Consider the following 25,589-nt stretch of genomic DNA (forward strand, 5'->3'; position numbering starts at 1 on the left):
GACGCTCTTTTTTCCTTCATTGTCCGCCCCTCCCGCCAGCTACCAGTAACGTAAACGACGCCAGCGAGCCATCCCTCCGCCCTTCCCCCTCGCCACACCATGTGCTTTCGCAAGAATCGTCGACGTCCATGTCGAAATTCGCGCCCAAGCGCTTATCGTCGCTGATGCATCTGCGAAATTCTCAGCCTCGACGCCCCGTTAATAAGATTCATAACGGAATTTTACGGAATGTTCGAGGTCGCGGCGCGTCGAAACAACATTTAAAATTCTCAATGATGCTAATGCAATAATAAATTAGTTACCAGGTGCATTTTAATAAAATTCTTACACCGACAATCAATGTTTATTGCGCGTATGTTAAGCGAGCGCGCGTTAGGCGAGGCAACGATTAAAATTTGCAATTACGAGCGCAGGCTTTATTACTTTATGCTTGACTGTCAATGATTGCGTCTAAATGTGAATTATGGTCGTGTATGGCGCCTCTCCTGAATATTTCCGGCTGATTACCCGGCACTTCATCTCCAAAACAATGAGATCTCGAGTTTTTTGCAGCATCCGGTGCGTATCGCCAATATTTACATCATCGATTAGTGGAACAGGTAAAATTATTATAACGCGACGATCCATTCGACATCGTGTACGTGCGCGCACTACCTCTCCCATTTCACATTACAAAAGCTAATTGTAACGGGGAAACGATCCAACATGTCTTTTTTGACATGTGGATACTTTGCACCAGCTGAGACCGGCAGCACCTGGGTTTTGCCACCGTAAAGTACATTCGCGTTAATGTAATGTGCTCTTGTGCCTCGTGCACGGTACCTGACAAAAAATAGAGAAACAAAAACAAAAAAAAAAACAAACAAACAAAAAAACCAGAAAAGAAAAAAAAGAAGAAAAAAAAGAAAGCAAAGCGACAAGCTCATGGAGAGCGAGAGGGAAGGAGAGTATTAGCTTTACTCCTCGAAGAAGAACACGTGTTTTGCATGCTGGGCAGATAAGGCAAAGACTTTTGCCGTCCGCGTAATAGTCACGAAACAAGCGGCGTCGCTCTCTTTCACTTTTTCTTCCTTCTTTCATTTTTTCTTTCATTTTTTTCTTTACTTATATCTTTATTGTGTCGGGAGATTAATTTTCACTTTTTAACCGCGTCAAAGTTCGATATTAAGCTCAAGTAGATAAATAGCTTAGTTGCTCTTTCTCTCTTTTTTTTCTCTATTCTTCTTCTTTTTTTTTCTTTCTTTTTTTTTTGCTCCTGTAATTACTTTACTTAATTTGCTTGAATGGGCCCGTGCTCGTGTCGACTCAATAAATACTCGAAATGTCCGTCTGGGTGAACGCGACGTTTAATCATTAAACGGCCTCTATTGGTAATTAATTTAACGCAAAAACTATTTCAAATTCTTATTTTTAATCGCTCGTGCCTTTAGCTATTATCGATAAATAATTTGCCAGTCAAATGATATAGATACCCTTATTAGATCAATTACGATCGCTTTAATACTATGTGTGCGCGCACGCGTATATATATATATATATATATATATATATATAGCGAAGATGACAATACATTAAATTTGCAAGATCGTAAGTGTATTTATCAATTTAGTGATAATCTCGTTCACTGACGTCCACTTGCGCAATACGAAGAATTACCTTTGACGTATAATTACATAATCCTTTAATAGAATTCACTCGAGCGTAAATCCACAAGTCAATACGTGCTATTAGGAAGAATTAGATCTCTCGTCGTATTATTGTGCCTTGAACATTAATCGTGTAATAAAATTGTCCGACGGTAACGAGCGACGGGTGGGGATGGGGGATATGGGATGTGGGATGGGGGGATGGGGGGTATGGGGGGATGGGGGGGGGAAGCCCTCAAAGTCGGACGAATAATCCCATGTGTCGCGGCACTGCGATATTTATATCGACGTCGAACGACGGAATTTGTTATGAATTGATTACCTCTGGGCAATCGCCACTACTACACTTCCAACTTTCCAGCCCGAACAATGCAAAATAATGACACTCACCTGACAAACAGCTGCTCCTGATTGTTGACCCGCCAAGACACGACGGTCGCACCTGCAAAAAGAGAAGATTTATTAACATTTGATAATCGATGGTCGACGATAATGATAATGACGATGACGATAACGATGACGATGAGAATGACGACGACGATGATTATAATGATTATTAAACTATCATCCCGTGGCCCTTGAGCTGCGTGAGTCGCTCGGGCGGTGAAGGAGGTGGAGGAGGAGCGTACGGGGGTGGCGGCGCTCGCGGCAAGTTTGACTTGCAAATTGCGTCGAAGCGGCACGGCGCGAAGGCTGAAATTAAATCAGCATTTAACTAGCGAGGGTGCGACGGCCAAAAGACGATCGCATTAGCCGCAGCCAGTGAAATTGCTACCTCGTACGGAGGTACGGTCTTGCTCCCCCGGCCGGGAAATCCTTGCCATCCGGATAATATCCGGTCGCGATCGCCTCTCGGATCTCGCTTACGTCAATCCGCGCGCGGCTCTTCCTAACGATGTAAACGACGATCGAAAGCAGAATCGCCGAGTAACGTAGCCGATCGGGACCCGGGACCCCAACCCCCAGGTGCCGTTTCTCGATCTCCTGGCCGCACTCGAGGACCTGGTGTCCCGTCGTGCCTACTCGACGTTGGAATCTGCGGCGAGAGGACGACGGTTATTGGTCGCCCGGTCAATAACCGGCGTAAGCGCGATCGCGATCGCGAGCGCACTATCTTATCTATCACTGAGGTCTGTCGATGAGGTTGATCCGGTTACGTGGGAGGCGAATTGGTGACGACGGACGCAACGAAAACGGGGTTAAGGGGCTGGTGGAGATGTCAGGGTGCGGTAAATGACGGGACGCACCGTGAAGATTGATCGTGCAGGTGGTGTTGTTGCCCCGGTCGAGCACGACAACGCTGGTAGCCGCTGCCATGTTTGAAGCGCGAATGCCGCCGCTGCAATCGCGGAACTAGGACTAGCCGGAGCCGCGGGCCCCCGCGAGAGGGAGACGAGGCGCCGCTGCCGTAGCCCGAGCTGCCCGGAAGGTCCGCTTGGGGATGCTGGGGTCGGCCCCCACCCCGAGCTCCATCGAGTCCGTGCGTTCCACTCCTCAGCCTCCTCATCCTTCTCATCGTCATCGTCCTTCTCTTTCACCCTCTCACCCTCTGAGCCGCCAATATCCACGCGCGGACACGAGAAGATACCGCATGCGCGTTCCCGCATGCCGTTTGAGGTTAGGTTTCCGACCGGGCTAAGCGAAGCGTCGACCACCGGTTAACACCTTGGCACACATTTAACGACCTTGGGTCACGGATCGAAAGGGCAGCGCAGGACCGCTCTTGCCGAGCGGCTGAGGATAGAGAGTTTCGCGATTGAACCGAGCGTCCTCCATTGATTAACGGTCATTACGTTTTTGAAAATGAATGCACCAGCGAATATCGGAGATTATTCGCGCGGATTGGTACATGTCGGTGGCAATCTAAGCTAAACGTCTTGGTCGAGTTAGTTTGGAGTCTGCAGGAGTATAGGTAGTGGAAGTTTGATCGAGCATACTCGGAAGGTAACGCAGTTATTCTTACAATTGTATTTACGATAATTGCGCCAATATCGGATGGACTTTTTTATCTGTTAAGATTAACGTTGTTGAGAGATAGATAGATAGAGAGGGAGAATTAGAGATATTGTATCGATAGTATTTACTTTAGTGGGGATAGAAGGTTACAGCGAACAATGGCTAAATCATGATTTATGCGTTGTGCGAATGTCGGTAAGGTAACTTGCGATTGCAAATTCAAATACGTTCGAACAGACAGTATTGCGCTTTATGGAAATGAAGTCCAGAGAAAGATAACCATTTCTCCCGTTCATTTATTATCGTTAATAATCGAAAGTCGTCATTGCCAAACGTACAATCTCTCGGATTTGCAAATGACATTTGCCGTCAAAGCATTGTCACAGGTGCAGTTATCGTAATATAATTGTCCGTCGACAAAACTATTCCCTCCGCTTTTCATGGTTCAATTATAAATGACATTTTAACGAAATTCGATGGATTGTTTGGTTTGTCATTGATTTAGTCGAGACTCGCGCCCCTATCATTATAATGAAAAAGCCAATTAAAAAGCATTAAATCGGGAAAAAAGAATAAATGTTATAAACGTAGGAAATAAAGTGCTAGATGAATGCTGTGAAACATGTGGCTAATTGATTATCGCAAATCAATTGAAATAATTTGTTTAAAGCGTAACGATGCAACACGTTATTTATCCTGGAAATGATTACTGATTGGAACAATTTGTTTCTTCAAAATTCGGTCATATTACGCAAATTAGAACGTTCGTGTCCGATATCAAATACTTTAAATATTCTTATTCGAGTTCGATAATATATATTTAACAATCGTCTACTCAACGATATCCCGTACTAATTGCTTAGCAGCACAAATGATATTAATAATTTATTAATCGCTATGAATTATTACTTAATATGAAATGAAAATAATGAAAATAAATATGAAATTAGGATTCTGAAATTGCTGATTTTAATTATCATATTATATTTCGTAAAAATACGCGCCAACACAACCAAACCAATTGACTGATGCAATCTGTATGGGCAGTATACATATAACGTTAAAGCCATCTTAATTTATATAAAATTCGAATGTCTGCATAATTGATATGAATATGTTAATTGAAAATGATTATAGTTTAAAGTAAAATATCGATCGTCTCGATCAAAGTGAATAATTTCAAATCAAATTGCTCCAAAAACATAAATTTTATTCAATTGTATGTACACATTATTTATAAAATAATATCGAATACATGTGTTTATCAAGAAACACATTCTCTAATAATTCTCTAGTAATCAAATTTTATTATGACTTAACATGTTAAAAGATAAGGTAGCATCGTATGTATATTTTTATGCAAATAATTCTTAAGACGAATTTTATTGCAATTTAGATTAATTAATTAATTTACGTAGGCAAAACGACGATGAAATAAAGAAGAATATAACAATATAGATAATCGAAGTGTATAATAATTATAATTCGAGTTACAATAATTTCGAAAACTTAATATTAAATAACGAGCGACTCGTTCGTGATCTCATAAAATTAATATTATCGACAAAAGGCCTTTTTTCACGTTTATTAACATTGCTTTTCTTTGATTTTCGTGTTTCAAATCTTTTATTATTCGGGCTGTACGTATTTTCCCTTTCGTTTGTGCTACTTAATACACGAATGAAATATAGAATTCAATGATTCAACGTTTGTAGCTTATATTGTCTCTGTTTAAGAAAATAACTTGTCTCGCGTCAAATTATATATTTGATGATACATGAGGAAGACAAGTTATACATTGATTTTATAGATTTTTAGAATGGCGATTTTGTGAAATTTTTTCAAAATATCATTGCTTATATTCCTACTCGAGCACAAAACGTTAAAATGAAACATTACCACACCGCTCTTAACGTGTACTTACACAATTATAATAAAATTGTAAAAAATACGTTCGCCCTACGTCACGTTTTAAAAAATCAACATAATTATCGCGTATAATATGGTCAAATAAATATTTATTTTCAATCGAGCAAACAAACAAATATATAAACGTCACTAAGGAAGGTTAGGTGCTTAACTATAAACATTGAGATTAGGCATTTAATAATAATTTTATATTATTAAACACAATTAAAGTTCACTGGATCGTGTCCTTTAAAGATCATTTTTTCTTTTTTCTCTTATTACATTCTTTACTTTGCTTTTCTCTACATTTAATTTTTATTTAAATTTATTTATACAAGAAAAATAGCATATATAAGTTCATCGGCGAAAGTCGCCTGGAATTGTACAACAGCTTAAAGCTTTCGAAGAATGAGAATATTATCGTAAAATTAATCATTATAAATCATGATTAAAACTCTGGATATTTATAAGAATTTTTCTAAATTTATTCGAAGAAAAAAAAGAGAAAAACAAACACACATAAATAATACAATTGTCAAAATATTGCGCATGAAAAATTAATTATAAGCTGCGTGTCTAGCGAAAATAGAAATTTCACATTCCTATCGATTAGCAACTTTGTGTCATATAAGAATAACTATGTTTATTTTATTTTAAATTTAATTTTTTCTTTTTTTGCATGTAAGAAGCAAAATGATTATTATTAGTAGCCGAGATTGACTAAATTGCATAATTTTGTTTTTTGAACATTGCATAGACCAAATAAAACGTTGAAAACATTTTTACGCCATCGTTATATAATGATAATGTTGATGTATAATTTGCGACTCGATGTTTATCATAAATACAATTCGGTCGAATTTTCAAAATTAAACATCTTCTTTATAATCATTGGAATAGAATCGCACGACATTGAGATTATATTAGAGGTAACTAGAAATCTTAAGAATATAAATATATCTTTGCATTATGGTAACATGAAATTTTTAATTTTTGAGCTCAAATGCATCAAACTCTCGCCACATTACGCGAACAGTAAAAAGAACTAACGGATTATCAAATACAAAATTTATTCGAATTGGAATAAATTAGATATATTTATTATTTTAGGTTTTGTTTTCACATTCCTGCAAAAATAGGAAATCATAAAAGACATTAATATATGTATAATTTTAATGGGTTTAATCGCTAATTCTGCTGATTATAACGTTGAGATATTGAAGATAGATTTCGTTGATTATTATAATAAGCAAATGAAGATGTACGTATCTTAGAAAATAAAATATGTCAATTGAACATTTTTTTAATTTTTTTACATTTAACTCCATACATGCAATTTATATGAAATAAAATCTCTTAGAAAATAACTCTTCGAATAAATATAAACGACAAGCCCAAGGATCAAGAAAAATGCCGTTGATTAAATTTGCACATTTTGCTTAGAACGTCTAGTTTAGCTTAATTCTCTAATTTGGGAATTTACGAGAATATAATAATACGCACGAGGTAAGCGTAAATATTGCATTTCAAAAGAAGATAAAAAAAAAAAAAAAATAAGCATGAACATCAAGTTTTCGTTATTTGAAAAACGACGATTTCAAATTATTCAGTAAAGTTATTTTAAATTCGCATTATTAAGATTTCGTAAGTAGTCAGTGGTAAGTCGAATGTGACAAATCATCACTTTTGGGATTATAAGCGAATTGTATGCAGAGTTGCATTGTTGTTACGCGCATAAATTATATACGATATACGAATTCTAAATATCGACGAATTTCGAATACACTTTTAAAATTAATTCTTAGCAATTACTTGATATATAGGAATAAGAATGTTTATAAAAGTTCTGATGTTGGAAGTAACAACCGAGACTCATATTTTTCCATTTGTAGCAAGATTAAATGGACAAATAAGTTGAAGAAATCTTGCTTAATTTTATCATAAAGTGTAATTAGATTTGAAATTTTATTTGGATAATTTTTATGTTGACTAGACATTACGCGATATAAAAGTATTCGGATATATTTTAAAAAGACAGAAATTCATTAGATAGAAAAACAATATTGGTTCGGCTAAAAATGGCCTCCCTTGAGCTGTGTGCGATACATTTGTTTAATAAACATGACACTTTTATCATTATCATTATCATTATCATTATTATTATTATTACAATTATTATTTAAAATTACAATTATTTTAGGCCATTCTCGGCAATCGCTATCATTAAATTGGCGATTCAATCGAGTCTTTATTTTAGTTGATTTTTTAGTTTAGTCTTCAAGTCATGAATATCCATCGAAATTTCTTCATTATTGACAAAAGGAAAGAAGATTGTATTTAATTTATTTTAACGAGAGATTTAATATTCTTAACAGTCAGCGGCTATTTATAGTAATTATGATTATCATTTTTTTGTCTTTTAAAATTTTCTTTGCATTGTTCCTTTTGTGCAGGAAAAAGAAAGAAAAAGAGAAATATTAAGGAGCAAATAATGAAAATTAATTTTTACGTTATACGTAATGGCATGAATTTTATAATATTTTCAGGAGCTTAGATACTTTTGTTTATTATATATTCTCTTGTAACATATATTTAAATTTTCCATTTTATCCTCATAGCTATAATTTCAACAAAGATTCTCCAATTTAATTAAATCGGTAATACAATATACCTTAATAAAATTTTATTATTACAGTTCGAAGGAAGAGTGTTCAGACCTGCTAGAACATTTTATTTCTATATTATAATAATGGATATTTATTTACAGCTATTTATTATTTGCCTGAGAAAAAATTATATGTAATTATGTATAAATTATATTTTTAAATATTGTTATAATGTCATTGATGTTAAATAAAATTGTCTAGTTATGCAAGTTCATATATATATGTGTGTGTGTATGTGTGTGTGTGTGTGTGTGTGTGTTTACATTTAAATATAATTAACAAATAACAAAAATTTCACGACACAATACGCGATAGCAATATAAAATATCATTTATGATAAGTTACGACATAAAAAAAATTATATTAAAAATTACTTTCAAAACCTACATATATAAGTATATGTAATTACGTAAATTGTATATAATGAGTAGAAATCGTACATAAGGTTTTTATCACAAATGTATAGCAGTTGATATTACTACTAATAGAGTGACATCAATCACGTATATTGTATAGTTGTATAGTGTGATAATTTTTCATAAATATTTGTACAAATATAATAATAATTACATAAAATTTTTTCTTTTCTTATACTCGGCAAATTCATCATAGATTTTGTATAATACAGATTTTAGCGGAGCCATTGTTATGCTTGGGTAATGTAATTTAATATTTAATTCATCGCGTGATATGACTTTGACGACTGTGTGGTCCTTGTTGAATTTTTTTTTTTTTTTTTTTTTTTTTTTCAAAGCATTCCCACCAATAAAAGTCCAAAGATCTTACGTAATTCGTTATTTTTTCATTTTTGAAGCGAACTTAAAAAGACGTAAGATGTATAGTTTATAAATATTCGGCTCTCATCTATTATTAAAACATTCAGCATTACGATCAATACATATACAATGTACAATGTAGATAAAAATAGCATTTTGCCTTGATCGCGTAAAATATTCTTTTTTTGTTTTTATCAGCTTTTAAGTAAATGTAATTTAAATTCGATGTTGTTTACATTTGATCGTATTATTGGACGTAACATACTGCATTCGTCGCTCAAAAGATCTCGAGAAAATGGTAAAATAAAAATAATTGTAAGAAAAATGTAAAGGAAAAGTAATATAGTAAATATAATAAAAAGGAAATAGTTATATTTTTGAATATTTAGTAATTTAATAATGAATAATAGGGCTGGAAATATCATTTTGATTTAACGAAGAATCCTTATATTTATTATTTATTTTATCAAGGCTCTCAACTTTTTCTGCCGTTAACAATACGATTCCTCATAATTCACAAGATGCATTTGATTTTCTTTCAATCAAATTAAATCTTGGTATATGTATATGAGAATGATTTTCAATCATCAAGTAGTATGCACTCGTAAATGAAGAAGTAATCATGCATTTATACTATTGAATTGCCTATTCTTATCTTAAATTAAATTGAATTATCATGTCGACTTAATTGAACAATACCATTTTCTTATTCGTCAGTTAGATAAACATTATACAAATTTATAATAAATAATGTAATAATCTACAATTAAAAATCGAACTGATACTGATTTCAACGATTATTTTATTAATAGATAAATATTTAAAATCAAAAGAGAAATCCATTAATTACAATAATCTTTTAATAATTTAAATTGCTTCGATTTTCGAATTTATTAAAAAATTAAAATAACTGTGGATGATTTTTCATTTTAAAAAAAAAAAAAAAAAAAAAAAAAAAAAAAAATAATTGTTAATTAAAATGTTGCACGATCCCGAACAAAGTACGTATATATATATATATATATATATAAATTAGATATAAATCAAATAGTAATTTTGTGATTGTGTAATATATTATGCGCGCGCATACACACACAAAGATACACGTACACAGGCATGCAAAAATTGTAAATAACTATTGTATTTTATCGAATCGATTGGTATTTTTTTATGAGAAACATGCGAAATTTATACATAACTTGTTGCACTTAAATAAATATAATTGGATAATTTTTTCAAGCAAGTAATTATCTTCGTTTAACATAGGAAATATTTTCTTTTTGAAATTCTTGAGTGAAATAGATTGACAAAATTGAGTCGTCATTTTTATCGTTTTTATTATATTGAATAAAAATCATAAATATTGATTTATTCATAATGTGTAATCAAATTTTTATTCACGAAATCTGGCGCTTAGATATTTTTTAAACCTTGTGTCTCACTCCGCAGGAGAGTGGTGAATATTGCGCAATTTAATTATTTTATTGCTTATTGTGACAAATTTTAATAGTAAGACGCACCAATGATTGCTTATCGCACATAGTAACAATTTAGTGCAATAGAGCGCAAGTGGCTGAGTAAAATGTCGTCACCTCACATTACAGTTACATAATTTTCTATCGATATAAGATATTTTACATTTATTACACAATTGTTCGGATTCTCTACGACAATCCAGCCCTACCTACACTAGCCCGATAATACGCTTCTTTTTTTCTTCCTCTTATTATCTCGTATGTACATAAAAGTCAATCCCAGTGAAATAAAATCCCTTATATATTCAATAGAGAATAAAAGTATTATCGCGTTCGTAGAAATAATCATTGAAGAAAAAGAAAAGAAAAAAAGAAGAAAAAAAGAAAAAGAAAAATCAACAATGCATTTGTATTTAGACTCTTTAAGACCTTTCCTGTGTAATTTAATTACATAAAAAATTAAGATTATGCGGCGCTTATATTTAAAGAATTTATTTTCCTTGTAACCTGAGCAGGTTGCATTGATGGCAATAGTCACTTCGCTCCCTTAATCCAATAGACTGAAATAATTCCTATTCATCGAAGTTATTTACGTTATTTTAAAGCATTTTTTTTTTTTTTTTTTTTTACACATATTGCTTTCATCTCTTTTGAATTCCCCCTTCATAAAATGCAAATCCTTCGTCTAACATCAAAACTGGGAATGACGAAATGGAAACAAGCAGCTAAAACACAGTTCATCGATCACAGCCGTTTCGAGACCTGTTAAGAACGTAGGTGATATAATTATATAAAAAAATTCATTCTAAACTAAATACTAATGGAGCTAAATTATCATTAAAAAAGTAATTTATAAAAAAAAACTCTGCTTTAATATTCAATTTCTAACAATTAACAAAAATTAACTAACTCGTGCTAAGTAGTAGTAGTAGTAGTAGTAGTAGTAGTAGTAGTACTCGCCGATTCAAGCAACATTTATCAATATTCGTATCAATATCGCTCGTTAATCATTAATCGTGTCATCTGGATTTTAAAAGTAAATTTTACTCGTTTAGAGCTAGGGAGTTAGTTGCGTGGGAGTACTATTGACTATTTCAATCCAGTGAATAATAAATGGCGGCCCCTAATTGAATTCCGAGTTAAGAATTCAACTTCATCGTTGCAGAATCAAGCAAACGACTCCATGCTGACTTATCAAAAGAAATCGAAAATTGATAGAAAAGATCCGGAAATGAGGCTCGTAGCGTTAATTCGCTCCTAGATGTAGGAATGTTGCGATTAGAGTCAACCATTAATTACTTAATTATCAAGTGCACGACAATTAGTAGCTCCGAGCTTAAATAATATCCGGCAAAGGGCCAACGTTATCGTTCAGTTGCTAATGTAGCTTCGACGCGGATTGCCAATTAACCAAGAAAAAGCTCTTCAAATCGGCAATGATCGCCCATCATCCTCTAGATCAGTTGAATCAGCGATCGAGCTGCCTTAGCAGTATTAGCGGGTCCTTAGCACATGGTCTCCGAGGCGGGAGCCGCGAGCGCGCTCATGGACTTGTCGTTGGGATCGGACTCGGCGCTGTCGCGTGTCGCCGCGGGCCTAGCGAGCGTCTGCTCGATCTCCTGGGTGACGTTTATGGTGGGCGGAAGGCGCTGACAGCGTCTACGGCTCGTACTATCCTCGTCGATAGCGGAGGCACGACGTAGCCGCGGGTGTATCTCGTTGCTTATGAAGAAAGAGGTGGTGCTGGGGACCGGGTCCTCGTGGCCGCTACCCTCGTCGTCGTTCAGATTGTACCTGCGTAAGGAGGACATTGTCGTTTAGTCAGCGCATATCGATCATCCTTTGCTCGCGATCTTGCGCTGTGATAATCAAACGAGTTAACGACTCAATGTGTGTGCCATTGTAATTAATGGGTGTTAGTGTCGTTATGTTTATCGCGGGTATTCGAGCCGTCGACGTTGATTACGTCGATCGAGCATTGCCACGGACATTAAGATTTACCCCATTGACCATTGCTACTTATATTCCGCTTCTTTTAAATTATATTATAGTAGCTTATAGCGAAAAGAACGTCAATTCAAGCTAATCAATCTTTATTACTAACCTTTTGAGCAGCGAACGCATGTTTATGGCTATATATCGTACAATAACCAAGATAATATGAAAGAACAATAATAAATGATGAGCATTTTTTTTTTTTAGAGGCTTTTAAAAGGAATATTTTTTAGCACCGGAAGCTCGATGGCTTGTTATTCTTTTCTACGATACCGCTTATACAATAAAAAAGCTCTTGGAACATAATTAAAAGTTCTACAATAAGCGAACAAACGCATGAAATCAACTCGAGGTTTTGTTCTTTACTTTTCTTTGATTTTTTTTGGTTTTATTTCTACCCCCCCCCCCTCCCCCAAGAAACGAGGACTGGTAGTTATGCTGGATAATTCGAACAAAAGTCAATAGCATAGGGATTATTATAATTACAGATAATTGACAAATGATTTTAAAATTAACTTTGACATTGTTGGCGAAGATCCATTGTTCGTTGAATTTCTCATGCACAAGGATCGTAGGTAGAAAGAAAAAAATGATATTTCAATGCAGTTGATTGACAGGAAAATGTAACGCAAGTATAAATTTATCAACCAAATAACGCGATAAAAAAGAAAAGCCTAGTAATACAATAAAAAAGATATCTGTAAGGATATATTTTAGGCCAACACCGAGTCTTGGCCACTTATGTTGCTTACCAAGGAGATGCTGGGAAAAGTATAAAGAAAGAATCGAATAGCTAAGCGAGTCGGGCCGTTGAGGCAGTGATTAAGAAAAGAGAGACTTCTTTCCCACCTCCTTTGAATAAGGTCCTCCATTTGCTGGTAATCGCACTTCTCGGCGTCCCTGAGGTGCTCGTTCTCGATCTGCCAGGCGATCTCCATGGCGTTGTGGCCGCTACGCTCGGAGACGCTTCGTACGCGGCATGGTGGCGGTGAGACCGGGGGCGTCCTGGGGGGACTCAGGAGACCGCAGTAGCTCTCTAGCTCGTCGGTTATGCTTGTGTACTCGGCGCGCATCGCTAGGAGTAGGGAGCGGGAGCCACTCGCAGTCGTGGGTGCCGAGCTCGCCGCCGCCGTCGTCGTCGTCGTTATCGTTGTCGTCGTTGTCGTCGTCGTCGTCGTCGTCGTTGTCGTCGTCGTTGTCGTCGTCGTCGTCGTCGTCGTCGTCATCGTCGCCGTCATCGACGTTGTCGCCGTGGGCGAGCCCGATGCTGCTGATAACGAAGCCTGGGAGACCATACCCGACGGTTGGATCACTGCGACCCGCGGCTCGGCCCAGGTCACACCCCGTTGGAAGCTCACCGATGGTACGGCCGTCGGTGTCGCCGTCGGTGTCGCCGTCGGTGTCGGCGTCGGCGTCGACATCTCCTCGGCCAGGGATTCCGAGCGGGTCCGGCTATTCTGGCGACTTGACCTCTCTCCGGAATCCTGCCGGGAGTCCGATGTCGCCGTCGTCACCTCCCCCGAAGTGTCCCGCTCCTCCGATTTGTCCGCCTTCAGATCCTTCAGCTGGGAGATAAAACGGATTATCAGCTTAGAAACTTTCTTTTTGTAGATCGCAACTCCCTTCCCTGTCATGTCGTATCGACGGGACAAAGTTTCCATTCCTTTTTTTTTTTTTTAACTCGAATGCATTTTATATAATTCAATTTCAATTGCGAATAATATCGCGATTACCAAAGTTTCATCACTTAAAGGACTCGCCATTTAAATTAATCGAATGGTTGGTTGTGAGTAAATCTGTATGTATATACATATACATATATTGTAAAATTCATAATCAAATAATAATAATAAACTGAACTATGTGTTTGAAAAATTACATCAACATTATTTCTTTGAACTCTTTAACGTTTGAGTGAGCATTTTGGTTTAATAAATATTTTGACAGATTTATTATTTCTTATCTTAATAGTATTCCTTGTAAGCGGGCGATACGATTAAAGAAGCGCATTGGTGCATTGGTATTAACTACTTTCTCATCGCGTATTTAATGTGATTTTGTCATGATAATGAACAAAGAATGACAATGTTTTCACATCAACGAAGATCAATTTTTCAGATTATCGAAAGATTAATTTTATTCGTTTATCAATTACTGACTAAGTACATTCGCTATGTTAGTGCCGTACTATCGGCTTTCGGATCGCGAATAATTCAAAGATTATTTCATTATCAACTTATGAAATCCATTGCATAAGATAAATTTCAATGAAAAGTTGAATTTTTTCTCTTTTTTCAAATTCAACGAGTCGTTTTAATAAAATTCATAAAAAGTGGTATGCATAATCACGTGTCTAGTGACATTCTCATTCACCAGTACAATTAACTCCCATGCGAACGACGAGGTCGTATTAATCGAATGAAGGCGAAAGTTGAAACTTTTAGAAGACTCACCTCGGCTCTGGGGACGTCGCAGTCATCATGGCTGGTGCTCTCCTTGGATTCGTCCTGGAGCGTCGCGATCTCCCCGCTTACCGACGAGTCGTTTCTGCTGAGGTTCTCCCGTGACTCGGTGATAATGACCGCGTTGTGCTTAAGAGCGATCATCTCCTCGTGCTCGAGTTGATGATGATGATGCTGCTGCTGCTGCTGCTGCTGATGATGATGGTGATGCTGATGATGCTGGTGCTGGTGATGCTGGTGATGCTGGTGATGCTGGTGATGCTGCCCGGGGTTGCCTTCCGCCGCCATGTTGAGATAAGCCGCGTCGGTCATCGCCCTTATGAGCTTCTTGCGGCGTAAGGGAATGCACGGCAGCTGGGAGTGCGAGTCCGTTTCGGATAATGCGGTCTCCGAGCGCTCGGAGACGCGCCGCGGCCGTCCAACCTCCACCTCCAGGTGGTGTAAGTGACCTTCTATTCCGTGCTCGTTTGCTTGACCGCTCGGCATGTACGTCGCCATGAACCGATGTATCACTCCCATGTGGGCCAGCGTCTGCTCGTGAAGTTCCTCCAGCTTCCGGATGCGAAACTCCACCGTCTGTAATGATTTTATAGGCCCTCGTGAGTCGTCCTCGCATTATCGATGTAAAGCTACTCGCGTCACCTTCCTATCCCCCCCCCCCAATACTTTGAGACTCCATAGCCTCATCTTTGCAAAATAGCGACTTATCGGAATTTTAAACTTTTAAATACAAAGATAATTTGTAATATTATCCATTGTCGTGCGAGGCGACAGCTATATTATTATCTAGAGGCTGTAAAGTATATTATAAAACTTTATGACATATTTTCTTAATTTGGTAATGACTCGACGACCCGACGTTATTGGCTAAGACGTTAAATATAATCGTAAAATAGCCTTGTTATGCTCATATGAAACACGCTGAATGATAATTTGTATTACATTATTGAAATGTCGTTGGTAGATAATTTCCATATTTGTAAACGCCCCGGAGCACGTGATTCATGTACATTTGACGTAGTCGATCCGAATCGTCCGTATTTCAAAACCTTCTCTAAATACAGTAATATTCAAATTTAAAACATAATCCTTGTAAATGCATTATTCCGCGAATATTTACAAACGAATGAGTGAATAAAAAAAAAATTCTCATTATTATGTACATTACAATGGAGAATGTGAAAGGAAACGACAGTTCTTGTAAATAGGAAACAATATCATAGAAAAGTAATAAAGGATTACTTATGCGGACGGATTTTCCTATATGACTAATTTGAATTGTTATTTGAAAGTAAGAAGCCGTTATTATCATTTCATTCCGATGTTCGGAAATTCTTGGCGTTAATCATCGACATTGGCGCTTTAAAATTCGCCGCTTCAATCGAGTGGAGTGCATGATTACTTGAAGGGACGAGGATTGATTGCTCTCCTTCTTATCGATATCCTCGATCTTTTGATGCATGTTCTCCACGCGCTCGGTTGTGACCTTGACCCTTTCCTCCGTCGACATTTGCAGCTTCAATTCTTGCTCGCGGAAGTATCCCTCGACGCAGTCCTCCTCAAAATCGTATAAACGCTCCTTGTCGTCCGCCTCGAGGAAGAGCTTCAGGCCGTTATCGCAGGTCTCGCCAGATTGCATGCGCCCTTGAGTAATGTACCTTTAACAACGAGATGAGCATTATGACGAATAGATTCCAAATTCGGTCTTGTAAGCGCACTTGGAACATATTCAGAGGACACACGAGATAAGCTTGAGAAAATGGTTCGAATTTCCACTCGTAATGAAATAATGCTTTCAACGGTTTAACGACGAACATCGCACAACTTTAAAAGCGAGTTTAAATCCATTGGATTTGCCCGGACAACTTTCAGCGTAATGTTAGCGACAAACTTTTCTCAACAATCAATATGCTCTATTGAAACTTCGTTCTTTAAAAATCTCAACAACAGCAGCAGCAACAACAACAACAACAACAACAACAACAACAATAAAGCGATAAAAATAAAAAGATAAAAATAATAAATAAATAAAAATAATGCTACCCACCTTAATAAATATCGAATTAACAGATAGAGATGGGAGACGACGATGAGTGGCGGCGGTAAAACGGGCTTCTGCTCGTACTCCATGACGACGGTGAAGCGCTGGAACATCCAGACTTGGTGGGCCACTGCGTTCACCTCGATGAAGATGTTATTGAAGACGGCGATCAAGAGATTGATGAGAAGGATGTTGGCCACCAAGAGGTATACGGCCATCGCCGCTGGCGTTATCCAGCGACCGGGTAAGCAAGGCTCCATCCCCGGATTCTTGTCGCAATCCGGGTCGATTTGATCGGCGTACACCTCGCCGTATAACATAAAGTACGGCTCCATGAATACCTGTCGAGGAATTCACGGTACACGGATCATGTCCACCATACTACGTGGATAGCTTTTCTTCTTTTTTTTTTTTCTTTTTTTTTCATTTAATTCGTTTTAATCGTTCAATCGCATATTTTATGAGCTCGTAAAAACGACTTGCTTACAATGGAGATCTTATGAATAAGAGAGAGAGAGAGAGAGAGAGAGAGAGAGAGCGAAATTTTTTAATTCTGTTTTAATTTTATCTCAACAATGAACTTCCGCCGTGCTTTGAATGCACCAATTATTTTTAATGAAATTTGAAATCTGTTTCACTGCCAATTACAAATAAACGCATAAATGTACCAGCTATCGCCAAATACTTTCATTATACGATTCGGGCATTCTTCCAACTCTTATTTTTTCTCCATTTATTATTATTCTATTTAAAATGATACTTAGATAATAACATATCTGATAAAGTCGGAAGAGAGTAGCATTGGGAATAACGTAATTTTTCATAAATGTACATTTTAAAGTGACTTTCTTAATTAAAAATAGTTTAATTCTAACGGAGAAAGTAGCATGCTAATTCCATCGCGACTCTTCTCATTAGCTTTCGATATTTCACTTTAAAAATAATACTTCCAAGCAAAGTTGTTCTACAATATATTTTTTATGTTTTAACCGCTTTAAGAATTTCATTAAAAATTCCTTTAAACTTTCTTTATGTTATATACGCGATCTTCGAACCGTAAACCCACCTCCTATTAATGTAAAATTAAAATAAGTTTCATTTTTATAAAGTATTCAGTGGTCCGTGCCCTCTCGAACCATTGATTGGCTGAGATTTTTAATTGAACGATATAACTATCAATGAAAGTTTTGACGTTCCGTTCTAAAAATAAATTTTTATTTAATCACAATAGAATTATTAGTCATGCTTATGTAAACGTTTCATCTTCATTAGGAATTAGAAATTTCTTTATCTATATTATTCTAGACTCTCTAATGGCTTGTCCATGTACAATTCATGTACAATTTACTCTATAATGTTCATTCGAGTGCACGTTTATCTTAAATCTTTCGGATTAGATAATCCGAAATTACTACGCGATCGAAGCATTAATAAACATAATTTTATACCTATAATGATATTTTCCATCATCGTTCTAAGGTCATAAAACTATAACTGGCAATCAAAATATTTATCGATATTCATAAATGCCATACATTCCCAATCTCTTATTATAATTTCAGGATAATTTGTAATTCAATACTTAACTACACAATAATAAGCAATAAATAAATAAATTACATCTCTCACTATCCTCCAATTTGGCTCAGCATTGGGATTTAGTATGGCTTGCCTAGCCACACCAAAGCTCATCAATACCACGAGCAAAAGCACCACAAAATATATCATATTTTTCACCATTTTCCCCATCATCGTTACCAATGGACCTACAAAAACATTAAATATTTACATTCATAAATCCTCATAGGAGTATAAAGTTTCTTATGTAGTGCTTAACATAATTTATAATTTCTAGTAATTTGAGCAATGAAATTAAATACATAAATTAAAATATTACATTCTCAATGAAAGAGATATATTTCTTTTTAATTTACTTTATCCGCAGTATAAATAGTAAATTTAAAATTCATTTACATAATGGATACATAATCTAAATAATTATTACTCTACGAATTTATGAAATATTATAATTTCTTTTATAACATTTCAAGGTAAATAATATACAAATATTACATATTATACACTCGTCCCTTGTTTACATTGTATAATGTAAAAATAATTCGAAATGCGAATCAATACGAGCTCTTTTAATGTTATTTTCCTTCATTGTATCTATCAGACACATGAGGTATAAGGATAAAAAATTTATTACCTACCACATGGCCTATTGAGAAATACATTTAAAAATCGCAAAGTACGGGAGATATCGTAAAATCCTTCTTGCAGCTAAAGTGACGTTATACTTTATTCAATCTACGAAATTCCTTTATGAATACAAAATTTTTCAAACGAAATATGCTTTTACGATCACAACCGATCCACATTATGCTAATATATATGCATATATGAAAATGATACAAAAAGTGGTTGTATATGAACATTGTCAAAGTATTGAACAGATATATTTATCGAGAGAAAAGTATTTCATGAAATTTTCAAAATGATGCAGCAATAAAATGTACGGTAATGTTTAATCGCCTACAGTTAAAGAATATCGAGGTTATTTATTTTAAAAAAATTCCACTATCATATAGACACAAAATAGAGCCGATTTATAATATTTCCAATACAAATTGTTTTACAATACTAACATTAATAACTGAAATATAACATAATAAGCATTGAACGAAATAATGATTGAGGTAAAATTAACTAACACTGCTCTATGTATATATCAATACAATTTTGTAACTGAAATTTAATCGACTTAAAAGTTAATTAATATCGTTATTTTTTATTCCCTTGATATTATTAAAATTATAAAGAAAATAATACTATGAATATAGTAAAATATTTTACGTAATAGTGATAAGATTATACAGGATTTAAAAAAATACCTTTCAACATGTTTGTTATAAGTTTTGAAATTTACAATTTATATTCGATAAACAGTATGAAATTTAGATTGTAATTTTCAATTGTAAACCGTAAACATTAATTATCTCTTCAGTGTTTAAAATCTATCATTCTCTCAATTAAAAACTTTTTTCCTTACATATTTCTCGACAATTCGAAATGATTAAATCATTCGTTATTATTTAATATTTATTACTATTTCGTTATTGCGATTGAAATGAAGGATATATTATTAGGGAGCTAACAAAATATATCTTTTTATTGTTCCTTATATTTTATTTTGATGAAGAATATATATATATATATATATATATATATATATACATATATTTTATATACGTTATACATTATGTCTATTAATAAAATTCCTAAAAACATCATCTATTTAATTATTCATATGCTACATAACGGCAAAGTTTTAAAATCATAATAAATAACAAAGAACTAATTATGTAAGTTTGCTACTTAATAATGTCATATTAATTTGAATTGTGCATAAAATACTGTATAATGTTTAATGATTACTTACTTTGAATATAACATCACCATTCAATAATTATTTATTTTATAATAGTTTTATATATATATATATATATATATATATATATATATATATATATATATATAAGCAAGGAGATTTAATATAAATAATATTATCAATTTATAGCCTTAATATTTTCATATGATAGAAATAAAAATAAATTTTTGCTTTATAAAGGAAAATTAAAATTGTATAATATATATGAATAAATATAAATTTACATTAATATTTTAAATTATTTTATATTCATGACGGAAAATATCAGTAATTGATACTCAAGACGTTGAATACAATCAAAAGTATTAGTTTTAATTAATATATATATATATATATATATATATATATATATATATATATATATTTATTGTTAATTTTTGTTGTTACATTAATTTATTAATTATCAATTAAAATAGTAATAGTAGCTCTGAAAATTCTTGAATATCAAAAGGTTTTTTTGTTGGAGATTTAATTTTTGTAATGTGAGAATTGACAATCAACTGCCTATTGTTCGCTTTAGAATAAGAAAGCAAACATCATTCGTCGTTTATAATATCTTGTATTGGCCACAGATTAAAACGTTACCCAAAAATTCCACTTATTAATTAAATAAAAAGAAAAAAAAACATTACCATTAAGTAAAAGTGTAATATTCATTGGCTCGTAAAGAACACTAATTAGTTATAGATGATCGTGTATTTTTATTAGTCAGTTGAATGTCAATTATCCCAAGCCATAAATAATTAATAAAAACGCCAATTACAAATGTGATAAAAGCTCACCGAGATACTTGTTGACCCCAAGGATATTCAGCATTCGTAGATACCAATACATGCAGTCGACGCAATATATCGTTCTCCCGACATCGAAGGTCGCGGGTCTCAGCCTCAGTACAAGACCAATAACGAAGAAGATTATGGCCGCGGCGTCGCAGGGATTCCACATGTTCCAGGCCCAGACGCTGAATTTGTGGGAGAGGGCGACCGGCTCGGAGGTCGCGATCTCGCGCACTTTCTCGCAACCCATCGTGCAAATGTAAGCGATCGCGTAGATCTCCGGCCAGGACGGCGTGTCGCCCATACGCACAAGAATCGAGTAGGAGAACAGCAGCAGAAATATCACGTACGCTATCTGTTATTGGCGTGGGTAAGGGTAAGAGGTAAGAGGTATGAAGAGAGGGAAGTGGTGGGGTGGAGAGGGCAAGAGTTCATACATTACGTGATGATAATATATATATCTCAGCTAAATTACTTATATTATTATAGGATTTTAGATTAAACGAGCACGATGGTTTTTTTGCTTCTATACATTACCGGCATTAGAATGTGTATAACAGATAACCCTGACATTGGCATCTTTTTAATTAAGATCTTGTAATCTATGGAGGGTCTGATCTAATCCAAGATTTCAAGAGTCTATAAACGATGTAAAAATATATGAGCCAATCTCGAGGAAAATTTCTATGAAACAGGACTTACTAGTTTGAAGCAGTTATCCCACAAAAAAAAAAACAACAAACAAACAACCAAATCAGTTAAATTAATTAAAGAACAATAATTTGTTAAAGAATTAGTTTTCTTTTATTTTTTATAGAAATTTAAGATCAAGTGCTAAAACGTAAATGATATATGTAAGAATTCTCTTTTACTTTATTCCAATATTAATTTTTTTCGACAATTCGTCTAATATAAATCTAGATAGTTTAAGTCTTAGCGATTGAAAATCACGTATTTTTAGTAATATTTTTCTCTACATGCAGTGTTTGTGTGTGCGTGAGTATATATAATATATAATAATTTACTTATGTTTGGAGAGTGAATCGTTAAAGTTAATTAAAAATGTATTGTACCATGCCGAGCCTATTAAAAGTCTGCCTGATCACATCAGATCTTTTCTACTTGAGTTTATCTAAGATTAAATTTCTACGTGATTTATCGAAGAGCCTCGAATGGGATATATTAAGATTCTTTGATAATTCAATTTTCATGTCAAATATTTTATCGTTAATGTTTCTCTACTTACTTCCCTCGGAATCTAACCAATTTCACAAGAACAGAGGCACATTAATAGGTCGGAGCCCGAGCCTACGAATCAGCAAACGTATACGGAAAACGCGACTCAATTATTTATTTAAGGGTTTGTCGACCCAACGTGGCCATTCATTCTCAACTATCCAATGAGAAAATGGCTTCGTCGTGCGTATCATGTCGTGGAACCCTGTCGTTTCAGAACGAGTAGCGGATAAAGCATTCGGATAGTCAGATATTACCGAGCGCCGAGGAAGTACAAAAAAAAAAAAAATAATAAATAAATAAATAAAAACGTAAATAAAAAAACATAATAATAATCTCTGACTCACAGCATTGGCCCAGAATTTGGTTATCGGCGCCGTGTAAAATTCGTACAGCTTTTTCTTCAATCTTAACGGCCTGCTGCTCTTATTGTCGTAATACTCGGAGAGTATGCCGTAGGCTCGGTGATTGCCGTCGTCGTTGTCGGTCAGCACTTTGCCGTTCTCGTGGACGATCGTCGCCTTGGGCACGGCACTCCCGTGCTCGCTCCCGATCAATGCCTGCGAGCGATAAAGAAGAAAAAAGCGCGATACGCACTTTCGGCAACACTGATGCAAGACAGGCACGTAGTGGTTTTCATTGACGTGGGATCGTAAAGTGAAAGCATTGGACTCGTATAAAGCTTGGACTGCTCTGAATTTTCACCTCCTGAGCCGCGAAAGCCAAGAGGTCAAAGTCCGCCAATTAACTCGGGCGACACTCGCCCGAGTACGTTAATACGCGAGCTTTGAAGTTTCTTTTTTAAACAGCTTCTCGGTTTGCGAAGCATACTGCGTAATTACACTCGGGCCTCTTAAATTTTGTCTATCGAGGCAATGTCTTAATTGTGTGGATATTTTATCTCTCTCGAAGCTAGTATTAAACTAACATTAGTCAAAACTAGTACTTAATTTTCAAGCTCCCGTCAAAATTAAATTATTTTTATACTACAGAATAAACATTGTGCATTATCTTAATAGAATGTATAGATGTTGAGTGAATTAAAGTAATATAGATCTCTATTAAATTTAATCTTTATTGAAAATTGAAAAACAAAATTTGCCATAAGTTGACAAAAGACGCACCAACGGTAATGGAATAGCTTCGTATAACTTGAAAATTATAATGGAAAATATTCGGTCACAACGAAGGTTATCTCACTTTTACAATCTTTTATATATAATATAAAATTTTATTATTGTTCATAAATATTTTGAGCCATTTTTCTTTAAAGATCTATCATTTATACAAAGAGATACCTTTATCATAAAATGAATGATTTTTATCAGGTAAGATTTTATTTACATAATTAGCATACATAATTAAAGACACGGTTATACTTCCTCTCTCTCTCTCTCTCTCTCTCGCTCTCTCGCTCTCTTGGTTTTTATCGACAATCAAGCACTAATTTTAGATATTAACGTGATTAAAATATAATCTTCAGCCTTTAATTTTTGATTCGTAAAATTTCAGCGCAGTCCATGCAGAACCAATTTTAAACATAGACATAAGAAATACGTCAAATCCGTTGTTTTAGCAATAATCAATATTAAAAAAATTTAATAAAAATATTATTAGTAATAGAAGGAATTATAATAATAACAATAATAATATTATTAATAATACTACAAAGTTTACTTTTATATAGAAATGTGAAAAAATATTAAAGTTCAAAATATGTATATTAATATATATTATCCATATACACGTGTACGTATACGCATGCGCGCGCACATACGTACACACGTACACACGCACACACGTTTATATATACATATATATATATATATATATATATATATATATATATATATTTATATAAATGCGTGGGCAATAATAAAATGGAAAAACCTTTAGATAAAGACGTAGTTTATGAAATGCTATGACTGTAGAATTTGATAGACAAGAAGGACGTGATAAGCATAGCACACAGTAGATGCTATCCAACAAAAAATATGTGAGACGGAAAATCTTTTTAAGCTGGTAGAGCATAACAAATATATTACGATGCATTTCAAAAAGGTGGAGATAGATAGAGCAACTTACGACTCCTTTAGTTAATGCAATTTAGAATTTAATCGATGGTTTTCGTTTCATTGTAATGAAACCGATTTAATATCGAGTGAAATTTTTTTAGAGTCAAATATTCGTGATGACAAATTTGGCAAACATTTTGTTAAAAAAAATATTGCGTTGTAAAAAAATAATTGAACATTGTGTAATTATGGTAAAATCATACTATGGTTAATGTTATCTCTAATTTATTTTTATTATTTAAAAATGCTGTAAAATATTCCAAAATTACAGAATATTTTATATTATATTATATATTTACGTGCTAAATATTTATGCATTGACACACTTAGAAATAAATAAGTAAATATAGTGGCAGTAATTTTTAAGAGTAAAAGTTTTTAAATATTATTCTCATCATTTATTTATACTGTTGCAAGTTTGTGAAGTCCCCTTTTCTTTTCCATTACTCTGGATTTTAGTAATATTAACTTTAAATTTTAGATTTACTTCAACGACGCGACTTCACAAAAGCATTATGCATATAATCCAAATAGTGAATATTATTTTGAAATAGTCTTTTGTAAAGTCAAAGTTATAATTTGTAATGTTATTATTGTCGGTATTTATAATTTTCTTGAAAATAATTGATTTTACTTGGCATTAAATTTCACCGGTCCTATCATCATACCACATCCTGTAGCCGAATTAAGTATGTGAACTATAGCACGAAGATATGGTAAATAGTCCTGTGATGGAAAGTAGAGCCGAATGCAACGAACCTTTATTACTAAATGTAAAATATCGGAAAGATGTAACGTAAAATTCAGCTTGATTTTCTATTAAATTCACGTGAAATATACCGAAGATACAATATCACATTATTGGAATTTCTGAATATTTAAAGGCTCACTCATCTTTAATGATGAATCAATACAAATAATAATACCGACCTATGCAAAAATAACATTCTCACCCTCTAAATAAAGTACCGGAATTTCGACAATTCACAATTAAAACAGATAAATTTAATTCTGATTGTAATAACTTGAAAAATTTTATCGAAACATTTAGGACGAATAACTTTTATTAATAAGCAAATTAAGAATGAATTGCTATAACTGGTATTTTTATATTGAAAATCAT

General features: G+C 34.3%; 2 protein-coding genes across 2 annotated transcripts in view; both read right to left on the reverse strand.

Annotated features, from left to right (window-relative positions):
• The window catches only part of LOC105359211 (putative glucose-6-phosphate 1-epimerase), a 37,945-nt gene extending 34,926 nt beyond the window's left edge, over positions 1 to 3,019 (reverse strand). The window contains exons 1-2 of the mRNA XM_011495731.1: positions 2,894 to 3,019; positions 2,037 to 2,088 (exon numbers count right to left, since the gene is read on the reverse strand). Coding sequence (XP_011494033.1) covers positions 2,037 to 2,088; positions 2,894 to 2,963 — 122 coding nt within the window. The 5' untranslated portion in view covers positions 2,964 to 3,019. The remainder of the gene's footprint in view (positions 1 to 2,036; positions 2,089 to 2,893) is intronic.
• Positions 3,020 to 11,380: 8,361 nt separating this feature from the next.
• Positions 11,381 to 25,589, reverse strand: part of Trpm (transient receptor potential cation channel, subfamily M) — a 58,265-nt gene continuing 44,056 nt past the window's right edge. The window contains exons 17-26 of the mRNA XM_011495732.1: positions 22,739 to 22,951; positions 21,162 to 21,510; positions 18,546 to 18,691; positions 16,932 to 17,266; positions 16,287 to 16,542; positions 15,103 to 15,460; positions 14,876 to 15,042; positions 13,701 to 13,987; positions 13,272 to 13,520; positions 11,381 to 12,221 (exon numbers count right to left, since the gene is read on the reverse strand). Coding sequence (XP_011494034.1) covers positions 11,933 to 12,221; positions 13,272 to 13,520; positions 13,701 to 13,987; positions 14,876 to 15,042; positions 15,103 to 15,460; positions 16,287 to 16,542; positions 16,932 to 17,266; positions 18,546 to 18,691; positions 21,162 to 21,510; positions 22,739 to 22,951 — 2,649 coding nt within the window. The 3' untranslated portion in view covers positions 11,381 to 11,932. The remainder of the gene's footprint in view (positions 12,222 to 13,271; positions 13,521 to 13,700; positions 13,988 to 14,875; positions 15,043 to 15,102; positions 15,461 to 16,286; positions 16,543 to 16,931; positions 17,267 to 18,545; positions 18,692 to 21,161; positions 21,511 to 22,738; positions 22,952 to 25,589) is intronic.

This window comes from Ceratosolen solmsi, unplaced genomic scaffold (genome assembly GCF_000503995.2).
Source record: "Ceratosolen solmsi marchali unplaced genomic scaffold, CerSol_1.0 scaffold11, whole genome shotgun sequence".
NCBI classification, from domain to species: Eukaryota; Metazoa; Arthropoda; class Insecta; order Hymenoptera; family Agaonidae; genus Ceratosolen; species Ceratosolen solmsi.